This window comes from Simochromis diagramma, unplaced genomic scaffold (assembly GCF_900408965.1).
Source record: "Simochromis diagramma unplaced genomic scaffold, fSimDia1.1 OVJJ01000402.1, whole genome shotgun sequence".
NCBI lineage: Eukaryota > Metazoa > Chordata > Actinopteri > Cichliformes > Cichlidae > Simochromis > Simochromis diagramma.
In genome coordinates, this window is record NW_024386972.1 from 3,226,029 (window position 1) to 3,249,747 (window position 23,719).

General features: G+C 41.7%; 1 protein-coding gene and 1 long non-coding RNA gene across 2 annotated transcripts in view; one reads left to right on the forward strand and one right to left on the reverse strand.

Annotated features, from left to right (window-relative positions):
* Positions 1-22,812, forward strand: part of LOC120737940 — a 38,742-nt gene extending 15,930 nt beyond the window's left edge. Inside the window, exon 4 of the long non-coding RNA XR_005696878.1 lies at positions 17,321-22,812. This is a non-coding gene — a long non-coding RNA (uncharacterized LOC120737940). The remainder of the gene's footprint in view (positions 1-17,320) is intronic.
* LOC120737929 (zinc finger protein 503-like) lies at positions 12,380-15,208 on the reverse strand. The gene is made up of 2 exons (XM_040038870.1): positions 14,458-15,208; positions 12,380-13,979 (listed from the first exon to the last, which is right to left on the reverse strand). Exons 1-2 carry the CDS (start codon positions 14,710-14,712, stop codon positions 12,540-12,542), a joined length of 1,695 nt encoding a protein of 564 aa, XP_039894804.1. The 5' UTR covers positions 14,713-15,208; the 3' UTR covers positions 12,380-12,539.
* Positions 22,813-23,719: the final 907 nt, after the last annotated feature.

Consider the following 23,719-nt stretch of genomic DNA (forward strand, 5'->3'; position numbering starts at 1 on the left):
GGTTTACGTTGCAAGTCTTTTATTGTACACAATGATGTACTGTGTTGCCAGTAGCTCCCTTAATTCTCAAACCTTCCGTGCTTTGACAGTAGACGGAATAAATGGGATCCCTTTGAGGGAAAATAAGCCTTGAAGGTCTGTTTTATATCTTAACATGTAGCTCATACCTCACGACCAAGGCGTGAGATGTGTGGCAATGTTTGAAAACAAACTGCTCCAGTCTGTAACCGTAAGAAGCCTATACTTCAAAACCAAAGTAAATTGAGATGCCTGAACTATCAGAGCGCGGAGCTGCGCTGAGCTTATATCTGAGCTTAGTTTCCTTCATAAAGATGAATCATAGCGTCTAATTCTCACAAATTACCCAAACATTATGTAGTTCTCTCATTTCTCCCACTGTTTAATCTGTGTCTGGAGTATTCGCTGTCACTTCATGTTGCAAACACTCCTTTCACTCTGGCAGTTCATTGTCTTTTGATGGGCCATAAAAGGCTTGGTTTGATGGATGGTAACTCGGGGCGTCTCTCTTTGTTGTGGGATGTGACGACTGAGTGCATGCGAGATTTGAGGAGAAGATGCGGTGTGAATGGGAGATGTCATTGATGTCTCGCGCTGACACTGAGGCCCTAAGCACGGCCTTTGATCTCCGTGGATGATTGCAAAGCAAACACAAATAAAAGATTCGGGCGTGTTACGGTTTCCAGTAAGAAAGTTTGACTGTTTTACGAATATTTTCCAAAAGGCGTTCTCTGTGATTGGCAGCACGCATTTAAAAGTAGAAAGACCCAATCGGGCCTCTCTAAGAAGTCTGGCAAATTGGAAAAGGTGTTTCTAGGAAGGAAACAGGCTCTGGCTTCAACCTGTATGCAAAATGTGATTTGTCAAGAGGGAAGACGGCCCATGTCATTGCCTTCTGATCCAGTCCAATAAATATTGCGTGCTCTATAGGCCCCGGGCTCCCTGCTGACCTCACAACATCTGCTCAGGCACTTACTACTTAATATATTAGCTGTGAGAACAGGGCAGGTGTTTTCAGCCAGAGAACATGAAAACCAGATTGTGCCTCTGGTTCATGCAGTTGAATTAAAATGAGTCACAAGCAGCTTTTCTCATAAAGTAAAAAACACAATTAATGTTCTAACTTGAAGGGCAGGGGGGAGTATTTCATAGCTCTGCTTTAGGGTGGCAAGAAAACAACAATAAAGAAACTACAACTGACTGTAAAGTTAAGATTCCCGGATTAAATGTATAGGAATTTGTCTTAGCATCCATCCGTTTCTCTACTTCAGCTTTCTGCCTTTGTAGTGTTTCTTTGATGTTTACTTAACCATCTGAGCTTGTGCGTCATGGCCTTTACATTAGAGATCAACAAATGGAATGCTTTAGAGGTCTAATGATGCTGGTACTTAAGCACATAAGCAAACATTTAACACCAAATATTTAGAGCTACGAGAGCTACCTCTCATAAATTAAGTATTTACTGGAAGAATTTCCAGAGTGCCGAGTTCGACCCAACAAAACACATCATAAATAAATGCGGTTATGTGAAAGATGTTGGTTGCATTCTTGGTAATGAATTAAAGGGTAAAGCTTTGACCACTGAGGTAAAAATATGATCATTATATAGACATTTCAGTGTTTTATTATCGAGTAAGAATGGTGTGTAATACTGGTTTGTTTGACTTATTAGCTCTGGGTAGCTCTGGACCTACAAAAGGCCTTCCTCAGAGATGGCGTGAGAAGCTCGGAATAAGGCTGTTTCTCCTCCACATTGAAAGGAAGCAGTTGAGGTTTCTTTGAGGCTTCTGACAGGCTCTTCTAGGTGAGGTGCTCCAGACATGTTCTACCAGGAGGAGACCTGGAGGTGGAGCAGGACTCACTGGAGACAGCATCTTGTTGTCCTCCTGGAAGAGCTGAAAGAAGGAGATTGTTGGGGGAAAAGGTGTGGGTGCGTCTGCTTCGACTGCTGTCCCCTCTTGGTGCCGAAGATGGATGCATGGATGGATGGGTTAATGGATTGTCAGGCCTGTAATACAAAATTAAAGTTTCTGATGATGACACATCAAACGCTCTTGGGGGTTAAGACTCTTAAGACTGTCTACAAAACTATGAGATCCTTGTCTTTTTAAACAGATATAGAATGAGAGATGTTTCATGCTTGAATGTCTGTGGTTTCAATTTGTGGTCTGAATGATATTTTCCAGTCATGCTTGACCAAGCTTAGGTTCCATTTAAATTGCAGTCATTGGCAAAATGCAACCTCAAAACCACCAGCTATCCACTGATGACGACTGAGGTTTTTATGCTTTTAAAATGTATCTCTACATTCATAAACATAGACAAAAAAAGAAAGTCTTGACCCAGAAGACTTCCCAGATTAAAGGTAACCTAAACAACCTAGCCTCGCTAATATCTCAGAACGCTATGAAGCAAGTGGGCGTATGTAGTGAGATAGTTTTGGTTCCATTTGTATCAGATTACCAAAATCAATTTACTATTTAGCTCAAATGAGCTGAATCCTAACATTGGCACTGATCAAGTGACTAAGTGGAAGCTTTTATCTGCTGGTGATTTTTGAATAAACGCTTTGGTTTCATAACCATCAATTTTTATTCATTTATTTTTAATTTATTAAATGATCTATTGCATTTTGGTAGCACTTTATAATACGGTCCCTGTATTTTAGCTGAAATTGTGATCTAATTATATTTACCTACAAATCCTTACTGGTAGATTCAGCTTTTTACAGGAAAGAACAAAATAATAATTAAAAAGAAATTATTATACTTTGAGTAACTTTAGATAATGTGTAACTCTATCTTCTATATCATAAAGATGCACACTACTTAAAATTACTTACAGTATAATTATTTCTTCATTCTGTGAAAACCTGAATTACCCTTTTATTCTAGTGTATCCACTGATAAGCAATTGCAAGTAAATATAATTAAATTTCAATTCAACTCTTAGTTGTGGATCATCCCCACATACCTGATTCCACTGTCAGAAATACTCTGAAGTGAACAAACTGAAAACTTTGACTAAAAATGAAATCCAGTAATGCTCTATGCACTCATCTTTGAATAAAATCTGCTACAAACCACGCCGACCTGCTGTTTTACGAAATAATTTAGCCTTTTTAAAAATAAAAGTATGTTTTCCTGTCCTGTTGTTAAATATTTACATCTTCAGTGGGAACCTTTCTCCTCGGTGGTGAGTGTCTGAGAATGAGACCGAGCGAGTCATTGTTAGTGTTGGTCTTTTCTTTGGGATTTGTAGACAATAACAAAAATATAGAATATCGCCGGCTTTATCCTTTAATTTCTCTTGATGAAAGACTTTAAGTCAGTACTTCAACCCATCAAACCTGCTAAGAAAACAAAACTGATTTCAATAAAATTGTCAAGTTTGCGGTTACACTACTGCTGCATATCCACGGATTTAAAAAAAAGAAAGAAGACGTTTTTATAGCATCGCAAAATAATCTCCTTTTTAATGCTCGCACCTATTCATCTACTTCATCCTGATTTCTCCTCTCACATGTGCCAGATATTTTTCTTTTATTTAAATGTCTCATTATTGTCTTTTTACTGCTATTATGCCCAAACAGATTGCGGTCCTGGCGCAATAAAAAAACATTTTTTTCTAGTGAGGATAACTTTTTGAGTCTTTGAGCAAGCCTAAGATAGGGATTTATAATTCAAATCACTCAGACTGACTGTGGAGTCTGCACTTGTGTTCACCTGTGTGGGTGTAACACAGACTGAAACCACATTTCAATTCTCCTGTCAGCTGAAAATGAGTAATGTGATGCAGATCACAGCCTCGGGGTAAAGCCATATCTAAAGCTGTACTTGAAGGATATCAAAAACCCAGGATACCTCAAATTGACCCCTGTCATTTCCTTCAACAATGTATACACTTTTTTTTTTCTTTTTTTAGACTCTTGTGTCTTTTTCTCTCATACAAGCTCAGCTTTATGTTATACACAGCAATCCTTACCCATCTGGTTTTCATTTCCTGCGAGGTTCAAGATGGTAGGAGATTTTAAAAAAGGAGCCTCGTTTGAACCGGCGGCTAATGTAGTCAGGATGGAATCTGTCACTCAGTCTATTGCATGTTGATGACTAAGGGCAGTTTCAGCTGTAAGCAGTCCATGATTTATGGACACCAAGTGAACTCTTGTAAGCAAAAGCCAGCTCCGAGTTCACAGCAGCAACTGGGCCCTTTTTTGGCTGTGGCTCGCCTGCATTTTCTTTCCATTCATGCCAAAGTATTTCGCACGGCAATTAGCTCCGTCCTCATTTGGGTCTGCAGTCCCACAGGGTTAGCAGAGCCATTTATCATCCTCGGGGCTTGGAGCTGTGCAGCTCCGTCTCAGGTAGTTTTTGTAAACAGCCACTGGCCCGGTTCTTTCCATTTCGCCAAATGAAAAGGAGATACAGTAGTTTTGAGGTGCTGCCATCAATTCCTCTGTCAGACGTTTTGCTTTAACTCTACAGGTGTGAAGGCAAAAGGGAAATGTCATGTCACGTGGCTCATTTGTCATATGGCAACTGCAGAGTTGGAGTGAATGGAGTGATGACAACATGGCCCCCTCGCTATTTTCAAAGGGTCAACTGCTTTGGATTCAGAGCGAAGACTGGAGTCTTAACACTGAGCTCTGTTGTAAAAAATGCTAATGTGGGAGTGTGTGTGCAGAAGAAAAATGGGCTGAACCTCATCTTTTTTCAGAGAACATTAATGATATTAAGTCTTTTAGTGAGCAAAATTTATGGAGCTTCTTAAAAGCAGGCTTGACATTTAGCACATGTTTACACTAATACAGATGTAGGATATGTAACCTCGTTAGGCACGCATTAAAGAACTGCTCGTGTTAGTGATCTTATGGCTCGAGTTATATTGAAATATAAGTGTTGGCTCCCCTGCAACTATTTATATAGCTTCCAAATGCCTGCGGGGTGTCATTAAAACACATATTTGCGCAGGCAGGGCCGTAAACATGTGCTGGATACATTTCTGTGGTCTTAGCCGAAACATCTTCAGAGGCAGCCAGCAAAAGTAATTGAACTACAGTATGTGCATTTTTCTATTTTCACATCCATCTTCGGAGAGTCATTACTTTGCAAAGAGCCTGCCAAACGATTCCGAATCCATCATGTGCTGGACCGATATATTGCGGTCTCTGTCGCTGCTACGTCTTTATCAATCAGAATTAAGAAATTAGATTAAGCCCTTTGGTTTTCTCTTCTTTAAGTGGAGTCACACTGCAGTGCGGGGCCCAGGGGTTACGGGCGGTATCAGAGGGGACTAATTGTCAAGGTTATGACTCAGTGAATGATTGATGTGGGGCCAGGCTGTTTTTGTCAGCCTGTCAGGTGGCTGGAATGTTTAATGTTCTCATTATTGGTTGCTCTGTTGTGTATATTTCTCTGTCAGCGCCGCTGAGCCATCTGAACTGCCAGAGCACTTCAAAGGCCTGCAGGTCATTCGTCTTCTTCCCGACGTCCTGAATGTTCAGCCTCAGCTGAGTGCTGGTGATTTGTTATGACCTGAGAGCCAGCTGACAGACAGGTCTCCTATAAAAAAAAAAACATCCACCCATTTCCCTTTTGTCGTGCAGGGAAAGCATCGCTGCTCCTGTAATGGGGGAGACGACTGCCACGGGAGGCTGGCACCTGACAGTTGTGTCATCTCACTAATTTGCAGACAGAGTGACACGAAGTATTCTTTCTTACCTCAGTGTGGATTTTAGTTCTGGTGTCACAGACTCTTACAGGTCGCCATCTGTTGTGGAACGCCACAGGGAAAGCAGCTGAGGAGAGATCGCTATATTAAGGCACAATTTCATATTCATCGTTAGCCCGGGTCCCCATTATATGCCATGTGACGGCACTGAGCAGAGAGCATCATGGGAGGGATGCTGATGGCTGCAAAGTCAGTCATGCAGGGAAAGTGAGAATTGAGATGCTAAAGACAGGAGGAGGGAAAACAGTATCTGAAATCACAATTCTTTTCCCAGGCCCTTTACAAGATTGATTGTTTTCTGCTGATCTAATTTTGGATCATACGAAAACAACCGATTTGTCTTAAAGAAAAATGATGTGCCACATGGTGCAGATGGAAATTTTGTTGAAAGCCGAAAAAAGATTAAAGAGAAACTCTGCTCCTCAGCCCTAATTACGAGCTGTAGATTACTCTGTCGATTTAACCAGATGGCAGACTCGATTCTGCAGGCCTGCCTGTATATTAATGAACAGCAGTCTGTTATATTTGACTTAGGTAAGTGAAATGTCCATCACCTGTAATGGTCTGCCAGCTGGCATTATGCATTTTGCACCACTTTGGGTCCACGCGGCATTTTTCATTTGCGGCGTTATCGAGCAAACATTTTTGCTCCCTACTTTCTATCATTGTCACTGTTCTTGTAAATATATAGGATAGATTTATTTTTTTCCACCAGGAAGAAAAGTCTCCGTGTTGTGTCCGCTGCTAATTTCCTCTCATAGGTCACGGCAATAATTCTGGCACTAAAACTGTCATGCTGGGCAAGGCGCACAAGTTCAATAGTAACTTGATTAAGTTAGCCTGTCGACATGACTGCAAACACTGCAATACAGTATGTTAACAAACCTAATAATGTGGAAGGGGGGAGATGGAGTGGAAGGCATGGCTGCACAATTTTTGGCCGGCCACGTGTCTGATACGAGCTGCTGACCTTAAGGAACAGCTCCAGTTTATTGCTAATGCACAACTTAATGCTTTCTTTGTTGTTTTCCTCTGTTTGCTCGCCAAATAAGTTAAAAAAATAAATAAAAGTTAATGCCAGATCTTCCCGATTAATGTGTTTAGGAAAGAAAAAGAAGAAGAAACTGATTGTTTTTGTCTCAGAACGTCACTTTGAAGAAAAGGCCGAAAACCAAAAGAGACAACGAACACATGTTTGCCAGGCCGAGCACCCAGAAACTCCCTCCGTGAATACGCCGAGCCTAATTTTAAACCAACAGCAGGGGAACTTTGGCTGCGTTTCCCAACCAAAGAGCACGAACAGCGAGGAAGCACAATGCCAGTGTGTCATACATTTAAACATGGTTAAATTAAAGGCTGTTTACTGTGCGCAGAGGCCATTCATCTTACTCAATGTTAGTCTGGTTCTTGCAAATTTGTCAGTAAGAGCTTCCACATGCCAAGACGAAAGAGGAGGGGAAAAGTTGGGGTTATCAGAGGCGGGTTTTTATAGCGTGTCTCTTCAGTCAGCCTGCAGTTAATTAGCCACCTCCACACAATAAGGCCATAAGTGATTAATCACCCGGACCCCGGCAGAAGTCGACTCACTGTGAGCAAGACGTTTGGAGACAAAAAGTTTGCCGTCTATGACAGACTTCAAAATGGCCCCTGTCAGTGGTGTGTAAATTATAGAGCATGTTGAGTGCTGAAAGACAAGAGCCCACTGTTTAACTCACTGTTGCTCTTTCCTTTGCTTTGTGTGTTGACAGACTCTTCAAGGGAAAATTCCCCTTTTCTCCCTTTCCCATTGGCTGGCTTCTAGCTCAAAAAGGCACGCTTTTTTTGTTTTTGTCTGTGTGTGTGTGAGTGAGTATAGAACACACACATGCCAAGCCTTCCACATTAAGATAATCTCAGCGTACCAACTCATTTCCTTTATTTTATGATGTCGCTGGAGGGTTAATAATAGAAGACAAGCTCCAAAGGTCAAAGGCTCACAAAGACTCAGCTTTAACTTTGTGCTTCTACCGTTTACTTTGCTTGTCAAAGGCAGGAAATGATGGAGTGATGATAAATATGGGGCTTGTTTGGAGAGGCAAAAGCCTTTCTCCTGCAAAAATAAACCACCATGTTTCTCTGAAAGATGGAAGACACACTTCTCAGCTGGCTGAACACGCAAAAGGTCATTGGTTTTTCCTTTCGTGCCTGTAAACAGAGTCCTGCTTGCTTTTCCAGAGCACCGAGGAAGGTTTATTCAAAGCAGTAAATGTTTATGTAGCGATGGGGAAATCCCTTGATTGGATCATTAATATTGCTGACAAAAGGGTGTTAAATTCATTATGTGACGGCAACACGTGTTTGAGGGCTGGTTGATTTATGTATCTGCGTGAGCTGATTTGGAAAAAAAGACATTTTCATGCATGACTGTGGGCGTTTTGTGAGGGAACGTCAGCTCGGCGTAGCAGCGATGGCGTCCACTGCCTTCAACCAGAACTTGCCACGGAAAGTGCAACACATGGCGCGCAGCTGTGCTGAGGTGACCATTTTTTTTCAACGTTGGCATGCGTCTCTCCCAGGGTGTACTGTGCCGGCCTGTTCCTCCTTAGGTGATAGGCTGTGGCTCTTGATTTTGGTGTGGTTCAAAGCAGAACAGGTGGGGCCTTCCCCGTGATTCAGCATGGAGTCACTAAGCCAGAGTCTCCTGGCTGCATTTTTCTTTCAGGCATGTGGAAAAGACATCATCTGTCACATGGAAACAGATGGGTAGACTTCATCATGGTGGGATAAAAAATAAGTACATCCAATGGAAATTTTCAGCACAACCACAAAATTAGCCGATTCCATCACTGAGTTCGTATAATAGCCGGACTGGTACTTATAGTGATTTTCAAACCGTATTCACACAAATACTCACAGTTCAGTGGATGCATCAGGCACATCTTAGGGTTCGCTGTCTTGCCTGAGGATACTTAAAAATACAGACTGATGGAGCCAGGGATTGAAACATCAACATGCCAATTGGTTGACGACCCACAGCCTCCTCATTTTGCAACTTTATTAAATTTTGGACCGAAGATATCTAAATAGAGATAATGTTCGTCTTTGAAAAAAGCAGCTACATCTTGGCATCAGAAGTAATCATTTTGCCATTTAACAGAAATAACTACTTGTAGAAATTTTGCATACTTGTCTTCCAGTCTTTGGCATCTGTCGGGTAAATTTTTTGCTCACTCTTCCTTGCAAAATGGCAAGATTCCTAGTTGCAAAATTTTTTTTCTTGCATGTCGTTCCTCATGTTCTTTGGGGATTTGTTAAGAATCATTACCCTGCTGAAAAGTCAGTTTTCAGTTCAGCTTCAGGACTGATTGGCCTCACGTGATCTTAAACACTTGTTTTAGTTGAATCAGTGACTGCAAGCTGCCTGCACCTCAATGCAGTGAAAGAACCTCGAATCATAACATGCTTTGCAGGTGGTATGAGGTTCTTCTCCTGAGAGGCTGTCTTCGATCTGTGCCAAATGTCTTTGCTGTTACTGCAGCCAGAGAACTCCATCTTTAATGCATTTGTCTGGAGCACACTACTCCAAAAACCCTGATCTTTGCTTAATTGTTCGCTGTCAAATTGTAGTCTTGCTCTAACGTTCCTTGTTCTCCTGGTGCGCCTTCCATTCAGGTCAGATTTGTGCTTCCTGTTTCTGATCGCAGACACCAACAGCTGTGAGAGATACCTGCAAACTCAGCAGATTAGGAAGTTCTTGGAGACTTTTTGGGGTTTTTTTGTTTTTTTGCAAAGAGTCTGTTTTTGGGATGAATTTGTCTTTGGCAATTCAGTGATTTATTGCAAATAATTTGAAGATCCTTTTAAATCCTTTCCCAGACTCAGACTTCTGAAGCAACCTCTTTAGACTTTGGCATGATGACACCACACACTTCAATAGCAAGAACACCACATGTCTCAGGTTTAAATAAGGCAGGTTCTGCCTGTCACTCCCAAAATACGTTATTACCATTGGCACAGACCTGGAACCCCTGATTCTAATTTTATGGATTTTGAAGGTTTGTTGAATGCAGGAGTGTACTTCTCCATGTGACTGACATGCTTTTAAAAAAATGTTTTTACATATGGAAGATTAGCTATTTGTTTCATACCTTTTATTAATAAGCACTCTTTCAAACAGGATCAAATGTTTGCTTCTTCATTTCTGCTGAAAAAGGAAAATATCAGTTTTGATCGGGGCTTACTTAATTTGCAACTGTTATATGTGAAGCCCACTAACACGGTTAATGTAATAAACACTAATATAGCCTGCCAATAATCTGTGTCCAGAGAAAATGTAGGATAAGGGATTCAAAACGCTGACAGAAACACTGATGCTGTATGAGACCACAAAGGCTGGTGATCGTGCTACAACACTCATAATGCAGATAGCTTAAAAGGAATCGCTACTTTAGATATTAGCTTGTTTCTTCCTCTTAAAACAGAAAGAAAATCTACAGTATTGTTAGTGAATTAGCACTGCGGACCATTCACACACCTCCAGGGTTTTGCTGTTTGCGTTGACAACATATTAATGTATGTTTTGTTTTTCTTTTTTGTCCTTTAATTTGAATTCAAAACTAAAGACGGCAAATTAGAGTATCATTTCTGATAGCAACAAAATGCTGTTCACTTCATTGGGTTCAGGATTATTTGAAAGTCCATCCATCTGTACAGTTCAGGGTGGCAGGTCAAGGGCTGGATCCTGTTCCAGCTATCACTGGATGAAAGGTGGGGTGCACCCTTGACAGGTTGCAAGCATAGAGAGACAAGCATTCACACCTACAGCCGATTTAGAATCATCAGTTAAACTGAGAAACATGTCTGTGGGACGAAGCACGAATATCAGGAGGGACAACAACAGGCACACTTCCCAGCTGGCCAGTGGATTCAAACCTATAGGCCTTCATACTGTGAGGGGAGAGGGCTAACCACTACACCACTAAGCCACCCTTTTTTTTTTTTTTAGTTAGGAAAAACAACTTAACAACGCAAAGCAAATGAGCACGTCTACATTTAATCTAGTCACACGCACAGACTTTTAAGCCCATCCTTAAATTTAAACTAGCTCATTAACCACTGCTAATAAAATTGAACTGAAACTGAATCATTTATTAGCGGGTTTATCTGCTTGTGAAGATGTGTGAATTTCTTCAGCAGAGTCAAACATCAATCAGCCTTCGAGCAATAAGTTCAGAGATCGTGACCCAATTTGTTCACATCATATTAATGTGCTGTTTGTAAATGAAAAAAGATGCATCACATATGATCTATGCCGACTCGGTGGCTGACTGGTCGCAGTGCTGAAATATAGGTTAGCAGCTTTATTACCATGTATCACTGAGCTATGTTTAGGCCTCATCTACATGAAGGATGGCTGGATTTGATGAATATGACATCTTACCATTAATGATGGTGATTTTATTGCTGGAGAACAGCCTGATTTACTGAGGATGGATAATGACACTGCTGGCTTGATTTAGTTGATTTGTTTTAAGGGGGCTGATTAAATAGTTAGGCCTCACTTTATTTCATGCTCTCTGCTTCATGGCTTCATTACAGCAATCACAAAAGCTGTGGAAACGTCCCACATCTGGTGTCATCGTAAATCTTTGTTTAGCGAGCGCCTCGCTGGTATCAGCAGCTCATTTGTCTTCGTTAATGAAACAATAATCCATGACCGTGTGATTGAGAAGATTCAGCATGTTTTGATGAGCCCAAAAGATTTTGTATCTGAGCACACATTTGCACACACACACACACACCTACTGTAGCTGCAGCACCAAGTGGTGTTTTTTTCTTGTTTTTTTTTTTTTCTCTTGCTTCTTGTTACTAAAACTTAATAAAATAAAAACAGCAGATGCTCATAGAAGCCTCTGTAACTTCAAAGGTTTTGCAGTTATTGCTTCTCTATCCTTGGGCCCTTTTAAAAAACCCCATTATGAGCCTCATGGTGAGACCAGAAGCAAAAACACAGTTGTGAATAAAAGGGAGTATATTCAAAATTCTGCCATAAATGTCAGTGAGATATTAAACATCTTCCCCAACTTTAGGAATAAAATAAAGTTGGGGAAGTTAAATAATTAATTATATATATATAGTCAAACTAACACAGCAAAAACAAAACAAGATGTTACTGGAGGGAGAAAATCCTCTTATTGTAAATTAAAACTGTTGACCTGATTTGACCCTGTCCTATACTTAAAAATAAAAAGGGAGCCTTAAAATAAAATAAATAAATAATAATAAAAAAAAAAAACCCTCACCAAACAGCTGTCTTATACTCTTCAGGTAAATCAAACGCCCTCATGAAACGTTTATCTCTCCCCCCAAAAATAAATAAATAAAATAAAATAAATCGATGCCAGTTCTGTAAGAAACTGCTCTGATTGATTTTCCACGTCCATCACTCCGTCACGCACTCAGCTCTGGCAGCCCCCTAATCCCTCTGAGTAAGGCACATTTTAAAATAACTTTTTGCTTTACAAAACCCCACCAGTCACAATAAATCAAATAAACAATAAACTCCACATTACTCAAAAGAAAGAAAAAGGATCCTAACTTTATTTAACTTGCAAAGACGCTTTTCTCCTGTGTAAAAATAATGCACATTGAGTCTTTTGAAATTTTATATTATAATTATTTTTTATTTTAGTCACGCTTGAAGCTATCGCAAATAAATACACCGATCCCCACCTGGATCCAATCCCTGCATTAAGTACAATATAAAACTCATTGGGCCTAAATCTCCTTTATAAATGTGTAATTCTCTGTCACTACTGATATCCTAAGGCCGATGCTGTCGTCAGTCTTTGTCCATACAAGGCGTACGGGGAGTAATATGGTCCGGTAGCCGCGGGCACGGGCACCGGGGCCCCGGGAGTGGGCAGGGGGCTCTTTGAATACGGGTGGTAGCGACTGCTGAGTCCGAGGGGGTGGTGAGGGCCCCTGAGGGCCAGCGTGCTCGGGCTGCTCGGGCTTCCGTTTGGAGGCATGTGCATGTGACAAGCCATAGCAGCAGCAGCAGCAGCGTTAGCAAGAGAAGACGACCCCGGGTACCCAGATATCAACTTCTCCGTGCCGGCAAAGGCCGTGTGAGTCCGCAAGTGGCTGAGGAGCTCCTCGGAGGATGAAAAGCGCTTATCGCAAGGTCCGTTCGCCGACACCCAGTTGCACACGTGCGGCAGGGGGTCGTTGGGCAGCATAAACCCGTAAGGATATAAGGGATGTCCGCTGAAAGAAGGGGTCGTGGAATGCACGCCGTGTAACGGGTGCGTCGGGTACATGAGCGGGTATCCAGACTTGAGCGCCGAGGCAGCTGCCGCAGCTGCCGCAGAGTCATGTGCGCAGTTAGCGCTGGCTGCGCCGGACAAATGGCTCGTGCAGTGGTAACTCAGGCAGTAGGGGTCTCGACACAGACTAGCAGACATTAGAGACGGTGGGGATGCTCCAGCTAAGGGGCTCGTTCCCGCTTTGCTGCATCCCAGCGAGCTGGCAGCAGCAAACTGTGCGCTTAAAAGCTGGCTGCTGGATTTGGTGGGGTCAAGGGTCATTCCATGAGGGAGAAACGGCTGCGGATAACCCGCATATGCACCGGCTAAACTTCCAGGATAGGAAATACCAGCAGGTGGTAAAGGAAAAACTGTATGACCGGGCTTATAGGGGGAGACAGGGGCCACCAGCCCGGAGCCGAGGACGGATGATGATGACGAAGTTACAGATATGGAGTCTGATGTAACAGCCTTGGATCCAGATGTGTTTTCTTGTTGCTGGTTGCCGTCAGAGGTAATCCCACTTATCCCGTGGCTGCCGTTGCTCTCCGTCGTAGTGCTTTTATTGCTATCAGACTCCTTCTTTTCCTCCTTGTCCCCCGCTTTGCCTTCAGATGGCAGAGGAGAAACGGAGGTGCAGGAGCCGGGGCTGCCTGTCCTGGGGGTGAACGGCTGGCAGGTGGCGCTAGGCACTCGGAAACTGGTTTTATCTCCACTGAGGCTGCTGCTCGAGTCCTTCTTCTCTGATGATTTTGAGTAAGGTTTGAAGCTCGATTTGTCGTCGGCTCCGATGTCGCTCATCTTCAGCGGGCCGGATTTGGCCTCCTTGTCGCTAGATCCATTGGAGGTTACAGAGGACAGCTTGGAGGAGGACGGCGGATCCGGTTTGCCGATCTGAGAGCACGTTTGGGCCAGAAGGGCCAGCGGACTCTTCTTGGCATCCAGCTGAGAATTTGAAACAAACACAACGTTAAAAAATTCAGGAAAACACTCACACGTACATGTAATATTTTGCGATAAATAGTCACATATGACCGTTTCGCGCATTTTACGCACTGCGCATAAAGTTATCTCGAGATGAAACTCAAAACAACTCAGCATAATAGGTATGTAAAGGAGGAAGGCGCACACACGTAGCTGATCTACATTAGGTGGAAGATAAGATTGTACAACACGACGGAATGACATTCAAAATATTGGCATCAGTTTGCATAAAAGGGTCGTTAAAGTCTGAAGTGAGTAGAACATCGAGAGTACAGTTTATTACTGTATTTCAACACATAGCCTAAATAAAAATCTTGACCACAGTTTGTCCACTCGTGTCGGGAGCTCTGGTGTCCTGCAATTTCGGAGTGAACACGCAGTAGTTTGAGAATAAGCGAATAAAAATAACGTGTTTTATTTTAACCGCTGTAGCGCTTACCTCGATGGGACTGACAGGAGTGGACGGTAACGGCTGTAGGTACTCCGGGTGTAAAATGTGTCCTGCCCGTGCCGTAAGCATTTTCAAAACCTTTATGGGAAGACGACTGGCTTGTCGAGTAGGGTCTGCGGGAGAGACGGAGTTGTGGACGGATAGTTGGCTTATCTTCACTGCTCCCTTCTCCCCCGAGGAGCCGCTCTCCCACGCTAGATTTGTGCTATTTCTCAGGACAGAGACCGTGGGCGATGTGATCATGACCCAATTCTCCTATAAATGGTTGAAAAATGCCATGGGTAGGGTTAAGCAAGCCAGCACTCAAAACGTCTGACGGTTGGAGCCGCTGCCAGAAATAAAAGAAAATCACAGTTAAATCCTCGGAAGAGACGCGGAGTGTGTGAGCAGAATCCGTGCGCTTCTCAGCCTCGTTGCTTCATCTCCGGCGTCGCTCTAACACTGTGGCTGTGGGTCCGAGAGCGGGCACGGTTTACGTGGGTTGCGGGCAGGAGGGATCACTCCGCCTCCTCACTAGCAGCATCTGAATCAGTCCGCGGATTGCTGCCCGTGCAGCCCCCCAATCAAAAAGAGATGCCGATGTGATCAGAGGGTCGAGGTAATGTGACGTTTCCTGCTCACACGGGTGTCTGTTTCATATTTCACCCACTCCGAGCGCTTTTAATTTCCAGACTTTACACGCGCCTTTTGCGTAATTGGCACTTTGACGCATGCGCTGCACCTGCATCCTGTGTGGGTTTTTTTTTTTTTTTTTTTTTTTTTTGGGAGGGGGACCAGGGAATAAAGATGACAAAGATTATGAAAAGATTTTTTTGAAACGTTTGTACAGCCGACATTTATTTCCCCTAAAAGAAGAGAGTATGAGTGGACAAACGATCACCTGCGGCTAAAATCTGCTTTAAAATCTGCATCTTCTTTGCATAACTAGACTGCAGTTAATAAAGGAGACGGTCTTTGGACCCATTTACTCAAAACAATAAAAAGTAATCAAGCGAGGGACTTGTAAGGTCACATCCCCTGCCTACATCTATCGCCATGTTTCACATGTTCGGCAACTTTCTCCCTCAATCACAGCCTGTCATCTGTCAGTTCCCTGTCCTGCCAGTCAACTGTCTGCAGATTTATTTTATTTATTTATTTATTTTTTGCCTCTTCTCAGCCATGCTCAGGTCAAAAGCTGTAAAGTGAATCCACGAGAAGGGCAGATAATACGTGTTGTATTATCTCCCCTAACCGCTCCATCACCGCACAGGGCCGCTTTACACCGCCTGGTCTGGTCAAACTAAAAACAGCAATTTGTTTAATTGGAGATAAGCTCCAAGGTATTTTTATATGGCGCTGTAATTCTGCTACAGACACTGATTTAATAGCATGTAATTTTTCCAAGTGATTATCATTATTATATATTTTTTTCTGGGTGTAGGAAATTAAAAAATACACCTCCACATTTCCTCCGCACTCATGCCAAAAATCCTTCTTTTTTGTTCCAAGAGCGCTTAAAAAACTCTCTTGTGGCTGCCATTAATCATTAAAGCGTCCACATTTCTTCCCATCGAAATAGACCCACTTATCTTATTACTCAATAGCCTATAAATGTCTTGCTGATCAGGCGAAAGTTAAACATATGCAAGTGTTTTTTGATTGATAAAAGGGGTGCTGTTTTCGGCAACGGCTGTCAGGCTCTGACACAGCGCTTTGAGTTATTAGGGCAGAGAAGGGCGACCATAAATTTCGACCGTCAGGCAAAAGCTCCTTTATTGTGGACGTGATGGATGGCTCGCAGCGGCAGACACCAAATTCTCGGCTTTATCCTTAAATGGCTTCACTTTTTTTTCCCGTCGCCGCAATTCATTACTTTGAAACAGAAAGCTTGAAATCTCCCGCTAGTATTTCACACAAGGACACATTTATGAATCACCCGGAATCCATGCAAATACAAACGTTTACAAGCAGGGCTGGGTACCTCTAGTTGGTGATTACACCGAAAGAAAGCACATCTCTGGGCTTTACTATTAAATATTAAGGGTTTGTTTATTTTTTTAAAGGATTAATTCACGTTTTCTTCTACAAAAGTTCCCTCCAGCTCACATTTAATAATGAATTCAGCAAAAATGTCTGAACTTTAAGTTCTGCAAATAAAAAAAGAAATCAGGTTTAATTCACCCAGTTCTTTTTGCATCCATTTCTTCATTAAAGCATCTTCTCTGGCCTTTATTAAAAATATCCAAAAACATAGCCCTAATTTATCATCTGAAATTAGATATTTAATCCATGTGTTTTAAAAACACACATTCAGTAATGATCCTTAGAAACAGCTTTTCTATTTTTCTGAGTTGCTTTGACAACTTTTATTCGGTTCTACATTTTGCCCATCAAAATATTTTTTATTGAGGATTCATGTGGAAGTAAAATAAGCGAGATCAGAGGTGAAGACTTTCCTCTGTCCTCTTTGTGGCACTTTTTGTGTTTTTAGTTTAGCTTTTAGTCTTCGTTTTATTTTCAGGTGGTGGTTTTTCTGTGCTGAAGCACTGGAGACGACTTGACAATTTATCTCTGGGGATTATTAAAAATGGAAAACAATGGCAATTAGGGTCACCCTGTCAGGAGCTTCTATCATGACTGTATTGTATAATGTATAATTATATAATGGGTATTGCATAATTCAGTTTTGCGGGCTGATGGATGGTCTGCACAACAGGGTTGATTAGACAAAAGCATGCTTGTAATATATTTCAGCTGGTTTTATATAATTTTTTGTCTTTTTATAAAAAAAATGGAATGACAACCAACATCGTGAGCAAGTGTAAAAAGTGGTGTTTTTTTGAAAGCAGCTTTCCTTCCACCCTTTCAGACACTTCAGAGGTCACAAGCGAAAGAATCGCCCGAAAAGCGCTAAGGTAAGTGCGTGCTCCACTTTTGATATTACGCTCCCTTTATGCTTGCACGTGTACATTGAGCTAATCACGAGGGACAAGTAACTGAATCTGTTGGAAAAAATGACAAAAACTCAGGCGCCCTGACATATAGCTTTCAAAAAGAGGATATGGTCGATAAATGCGGCATTATAATGTCGAGCAAATGGAATAAGAAATTCCCCCGACATGACATGAAAATTCACCTTGTGGCAGGCGGCGCAGGGCACGCCGCGTCAGCAGCCAGACAGGCCGACTGGATCTGACAGGTAAAAAGGGGAGATGATGGTTAGAAGGTGCTATTGTTTCATGCCGCTTTCTTGACCTGTCAGGTCTCGGCGCAGAGGCCTGGATCGAGGACCTCCTTGTCACATGAAAACAGCCTTAAAAGGGCCGTTATCCAGACTATGGTGATTGCTCCTGTTTAATTGATTTGCTTTGCAGTGAGGCCTGTCACATTAATAATGGTTAAGTACAGCCCCAGTGTGTCACCCAGAGTGGTGCGTCTATCGGGAAATTAACAGCCTTAACTAACTGCTGTCTGCGAAGCAAGCGCTGTAAGATCATACGAGATGGAGCAGTTTTATACTCGGGCTGAAGCTATGGTACTTGGTACATAAGTGCTCTCTGTTGATATGCAGCAGCTCTACATTTTCCTTCTTTGTCTTTGGTCTTCTTATACATTTTTAAACCTGCCATAGTGACCTCTTCATTTAAGTAGCTCTCTCCCACTTTCTATACATATATATTTCTATACATATGGGCATATTATATCCCCATCTCCTTATGAGCTACCATCTAGAGTGAAACAGAGAGCCACACTGACAAGTAAATGGTACTGAGTGAATAAAACTCAGATTATGCTCTCCACCTCTTCACAGGAGCCTTTGACAGGTTGCACTAGACATTAAGTCTCTCTGATATTTCCATGACTGACTGACAGTTTGAAATTGCTCCCATCACCTTGATAGCATGGTAATGCACCTTGCATGTGGACTGTCTTTAAAGTGCAGGAAATTAGACTCCAAGTTGAGAGTCCCCTTTCAAGCAAATATGACAAGAAAATAGACTGCTTTTCTTCTACGCCCAGAGAGAGAAAAAAGGGACCCACAGAAGCTGGCACAGAATAAGAGGTTATAGGCGAATGTGTCAGGAAGTATTACGGATATTATGTGTTTAAGACAGGACATTTCAGATACTTAGAAGTCATACCCATTCCCCTTGACTACACCCAAGATATTTTCCTCGCCCCCACCCACCCACACACACGCCCCAATCTGAGTGTCAAATACTGCAGCGTTGACTTCATTTGCAAGCTCTCAACTCGGAGCTGACACGAAGAACTTATGCCGTCTCGCCGGAAGTCAGATGACAGGAGCGCAGCATGACTGAGAGAGTTAGAAAAGTTGAGGTGCAGCCAAGATCGTGGCAGTGAAGGGTCTTTTTCACTTTGTCTTCTCAATTAGTTAAAGCTGGTCAGGAGTAGAAAGTAAAGCCCGTGGAGATTATATGCTGTCGTCCACTTGCCATCGGGAAGGTGAGGATCCTGGCAGCTTGTAGTCATGCTGTAAAGAAGAGTTAACTTCACCTAACCTTCACGTTAGCGTCGGGAACCAGTCGCTCAATTCAATCTGACAGCTGCCATATTATTGGTACAGAACTTTGTGGAAACTTCAGGAAGCGCCTGTGAGATCCACTGTACTGTACTTTATTAGCTGTAAGAAAACAAGGAAAGCACTCGTGAGATTATGGCACGCAACTTGGTTGGGCTTATTTATTTTGACGAATTTCTTGTTTGTCGGATCACCATTTCCAAAAATCAAGATATTAATGCATTTGCAAGGATATAAAACAAACAAACAAACCAAAAAAGAGCTTAATAAATTGTTTATCATGACTTAAGAATTCCTGTTGTGTTTTGACGCAATTAATTGATCATTTGCAGTAATACTTCTGGACACTGTTCATAATGTTTGCAGTGCAATCAATGTAAAATGTCCACATGGACATACACCGACATTTTGCTCGTGTAGATTTAATTTATGGCGCCTAAGTCATGGTGAAAACATACAGGTAGCATGTTATGATGCTGGAGGCACTGTGCAGGTTGGGATGAATGCCTGTGATGGGCAGATTATTCAGACTAAAGTAGGCCTTAAGAATGATCTTGTCACATTTCACAGGCAGGATTAGGGCTGCACAGGAGGAGCGCTTCAGTCGGGAATTAGCGTCATGTGGTCGGCTGGAGACAAGCATGCAAGGTATTCGCCGAGACAGGCTTGGACACTTACTGCTCCATTTGTCTACTTAGCGATCAAATACCAAGGTTGATGGTTATTTCCTTGTCATTTATGGTTTATGTGATATGTGTTCATTTATATGTATTTTCATTTTTATTTCTTTCTTTTGCAAAACCTTGTCACTTCTAGAGATCACGACACCTTTATAAGCACCCAAAACCTGGTTCAGTATCCTCGCTGATACCTATATTACACGCCTTTAAACATATGAATTTACAGAATCTCGGATACAACAAATGCCATCTTGATGTGCAGCCCATAGCGGCACCTACTATATTTATGTCTTTGCATTTTAAATGGAAGTGAGAGTGAGTGTCTTCAGGCGATCAGAATGAGCTATTACCACGATGATTGAAAAGTGAGGGAGCAAGCAAGCCTGACAAATGAAATCAAACTTCATAAGACCTGCCAGTTGTGTCAGTTGTTATCCATATCTCAAGCGCACTATGGTACTGCAACGCAGCGCACTGCCTTCTCATCTGTCGGCTCAAATTCATCACATTCTCGACTGTTTCTTTTAAGTCACAAGTGTCAGTGTGAAGAGGAGTCTTAATTGACAACTGAGTGGCACAGACGCGGACCGCAGCCTTTATTTTGGTGCCAAGAAGGGTTGTGTTGTTTTGATGAGCTATTATTGGCAGAAGCCAGTAGCAGATAGCAGTCGGCCTGGAAATGGGAAGTGACATCAGACAGAGAGGAGCTTGTCATTGTCTTCAGGCAAGTTCAATCTTGCTGGAAGTTGGGAACAGCCTGTTGAAATGTCACTCAGAACACTTTCTTATCTTTTAAGAGGGGAAATTTGGGTTGATCTGGTGAAATTATTTAGACATCTGGCATCGGGTTTTGGAATAGCTAAATAAGGTTGGCGTGGTTTCAAAAAGATGCTTTCTGGTAAATTAGATTTGTTATGTTGAACATCGAAACCTATCATGAGCCACCAGCCTTCATTTGAAGCTTATTTAAAATCATCAGTCTAAAATTTTGGCATTTTGTTTCTCCACATTGTATTTATTCTTGAAATTTTTCTGGAAGGCGACTATTCAGAGCCGTTTTTACCAGTTATGTACAACATTACACTTTCTCAAATGCAACATAAACTGGAAACGGTTGCATCGAGAGTTCGAGTCTAGTTTGAGCATACTGGATTCACAGACAAATATCTGCTCTATTTCTATATGAACTCAATTAAACTACACTGACTTTGTACAGTTGTGGTTAGAGGTTTACATACATCCATCATGGGCATGTCAAGCTTTTGGGTTTGAACAATTTCTTTGAACTGCTCTTTTTTCAGGTGGAATCATTGTACAGCACATATCTTTAATGACTTTAGAGTTTCTACAGTGGCTTTTATCTTGACAAGGCCGAGGCCTATTAACTTCTCATTAGTTAACTTGATTGACTACAGCTTTGCTGGGTAAAAAAAGATTTGTTTGACAGAAGTCATTGGATTGACCAATACTGAGAACAAGTCCAAGGAACTCAGTAAAGATCTAAGAAGGAGACTTGTAGATTTACACGAGTCGGGAAGGTCTCTTGGAGTCACTTCTAAACAACTGCAGATTCAAAGATCATTTCAAACAACTGTTAATCATCATAAGTCTAAGTTATGCAGATATGTTGCCACTTTTTCAGTGTCTGAAAGAAGACCCAGGTTGTCACCCTCAGATGACAGGAATTTGGTAAGGATGTTCAGGAACAACCCATGAACCACCAAGACTCTAGCCTGCCATTACCTGTCCACGAGAAAAACGTCCCTCCTCCAAAAACGACACCTTCAAACTTTAGTGACACTAACAGCTGCCCACAGGAACAAACCAAAGACCTTCTGGAGAAACCTTTTATGGTCAGATAAGACATAAACTGAGCTATTTGGCCTCAAGGACACAAGATATCTTTAAAGGAGTAAAAGCGAGACTTCCAAACCTAAGAACAGTGTAACAACTGTCAAAACTTGAAACTTGGACACAATTATTTGTTCCAGGATGAGATTGACACCCAGTACACATCAAAACTGGTATTGTAATGGATAAAGCAGTCTAACTTTAAACTTCTGGAATAGCCTTCCCAAAAATAGGGAAAGCAGATATAGTTAAAGTAAATGTAAAACAAAACACAAACCTTAAGTCTTACACAACCATCCCCAAAGTTTCGATTACTTCTGCCGAGGTTTTGGAGTTACAGTCCGTGACGTCCTGTAGAAATGCGTTAGTCATAGTTTAAACAGTGGAAAAGTTAAATGGGACGTTTTATCAGTAGAAAGCAGTTTCAAAGAATTCTTTTCATGGTGATATCTCTGTCTGACACCGAATAACAAAAGCAAGCTTTAGAAAGATAAAGACTGAAGATCACTAGAACGAGATGTTGCTGTTATATAGTGTCACTTTTAGTCATGGCTGTATGGGGATGATAATGCCAGTTTGTTTGTGGTCTGTAGATATAGTCCCAGACTAAAATATTTCAACATTATTGGATAGATTACCATGAATCTGGTAAAGCTGTTCATATTTCCTAGAGGAGTACTACTACTGCTGCTATTAACAGTAGACACGAAGTTCCACTCCCACCCATCATACAAGACTAAAGGAGAGCACTAAAGGTAAGCATGTTGTTGTTTACAATTTGAGTATGACATCGCGCTCATTATAAAAACTAATGTAAACTGTTGTTCTTGGTTCCATAACCAGCACTCTGAGCACACATGGCATTTATAACCAACTCACAGTAAATCAATGAGGCATCTGTAGCATAGAGGCTCAATAGAAGCACTTCATAATCACAATGTTCTCCTCTAACATTCACTCAGCTGGAGTACAGTGTAAATAAATAGCTCTCAGCGCAGTGCATCTTGCTGTACATTGATCATGAGCACGAGACCCCAGGCAACAATGCACAAAAGAAAAATGGCTTCCTTATTTTCACTCATCCGAGGCTCTGTGCAGCCCTTAATAGACAGAATCAGAATGTCTGCTGTGGTGTTGCAGGCTTTATGAGACCATTACCGCTTTTTATTGTGTATCCCAGGACTAATGGCTTTCTATAGTTCCTCTGATTTACAGCCTGTCAGCTTTGTGGCTGTCCATTAGAATGAGAGGTTGACATCAAGCCAGTGGTTGAAGTGCCCAGTGTTAAAAATAAGGAAGTCGCGTCTCACACATTGACGCCAGGCTCCTAAAACCTCCATTCCAAAACACATTCATGGTTGTTTCCCTGCCTGTTCTGGGCCTTTCATATGCTTCCCTTCTGCTTTATAGATGCTTTTATTAAGCTATTACATAGCATGAATGACACATGTTGTTAGTAGGTAGGAAAATAACATTATGTCAAATCTGTTAAAATGCATTAATATTTAATGAGTGAAGTCAGCTGTGTTAAACTGAGTTTTTATGGATGCTCTATCATAATGCATAAACTTCCCTAGCACTTAAACACGTCATTAAATGTTAGCTTGCCATTAGGATTTTATGTTCAGCTTTGGTTTTGTAATGTGTTTAGGTATCCTTTTAGTAAAGTACTGCACAACTCGCTCGCAGTTTCATTGATTGCTGGTGCTGAGGTAAGCGTTATCTGTGACAATGCTAGAACTTAAACTTCTGCAAGTGTTTGGGTTTATTTCAAACTGTGTTCTTGTAGTTTTCTCTAAAATATCAACCAGTAATAATAACTTTGAAGCAGTAAGGTAGTAAAACCTTACTGCTTCGAAGTTTAGGATAATTTCTAGATGACTTACGAAATTGGACTTGCTTGTTAAAATGATCCGAAATGATGAATTAAGTTTATATATAACAGTAAATATCTTTAGTGGAATCTATGTAGGTGTACAGATTTCACATCGTGCCACCTATTGCAAATTTAGCATGTTAAAATACTACAAGGTTATTAGAAAAGAACAAAACGAGAACTTTTTTCAACTGGCTAAAAACATGAAAACAATTTCATGCAAAGGTGTGTACTACTCCCTTCATGAAACAACTCAAAGTGGCTCTGATTAGAATATAAAGACAAGAGGAAGACCCCGGTGGATAACTAACAAGCGCT

Bases quoted from the DNA above. Each gene is read 5' to 3' on its own strand.
- LOC120737929 (XM_040038870.1), bottom strand. From the start codon at position 14,712: ATGATCACATCGCCCACGGTCTCTGTCCTGAGAAATAGCACAAATCTA. The intron at 13,980-14,457 runs GTAAGCGCTACA...TCAAATTCTCAG, and splicing joins CTCCTGTCAGTCCCATCGAG to CTGGATGCCAAGAAGAGTCC.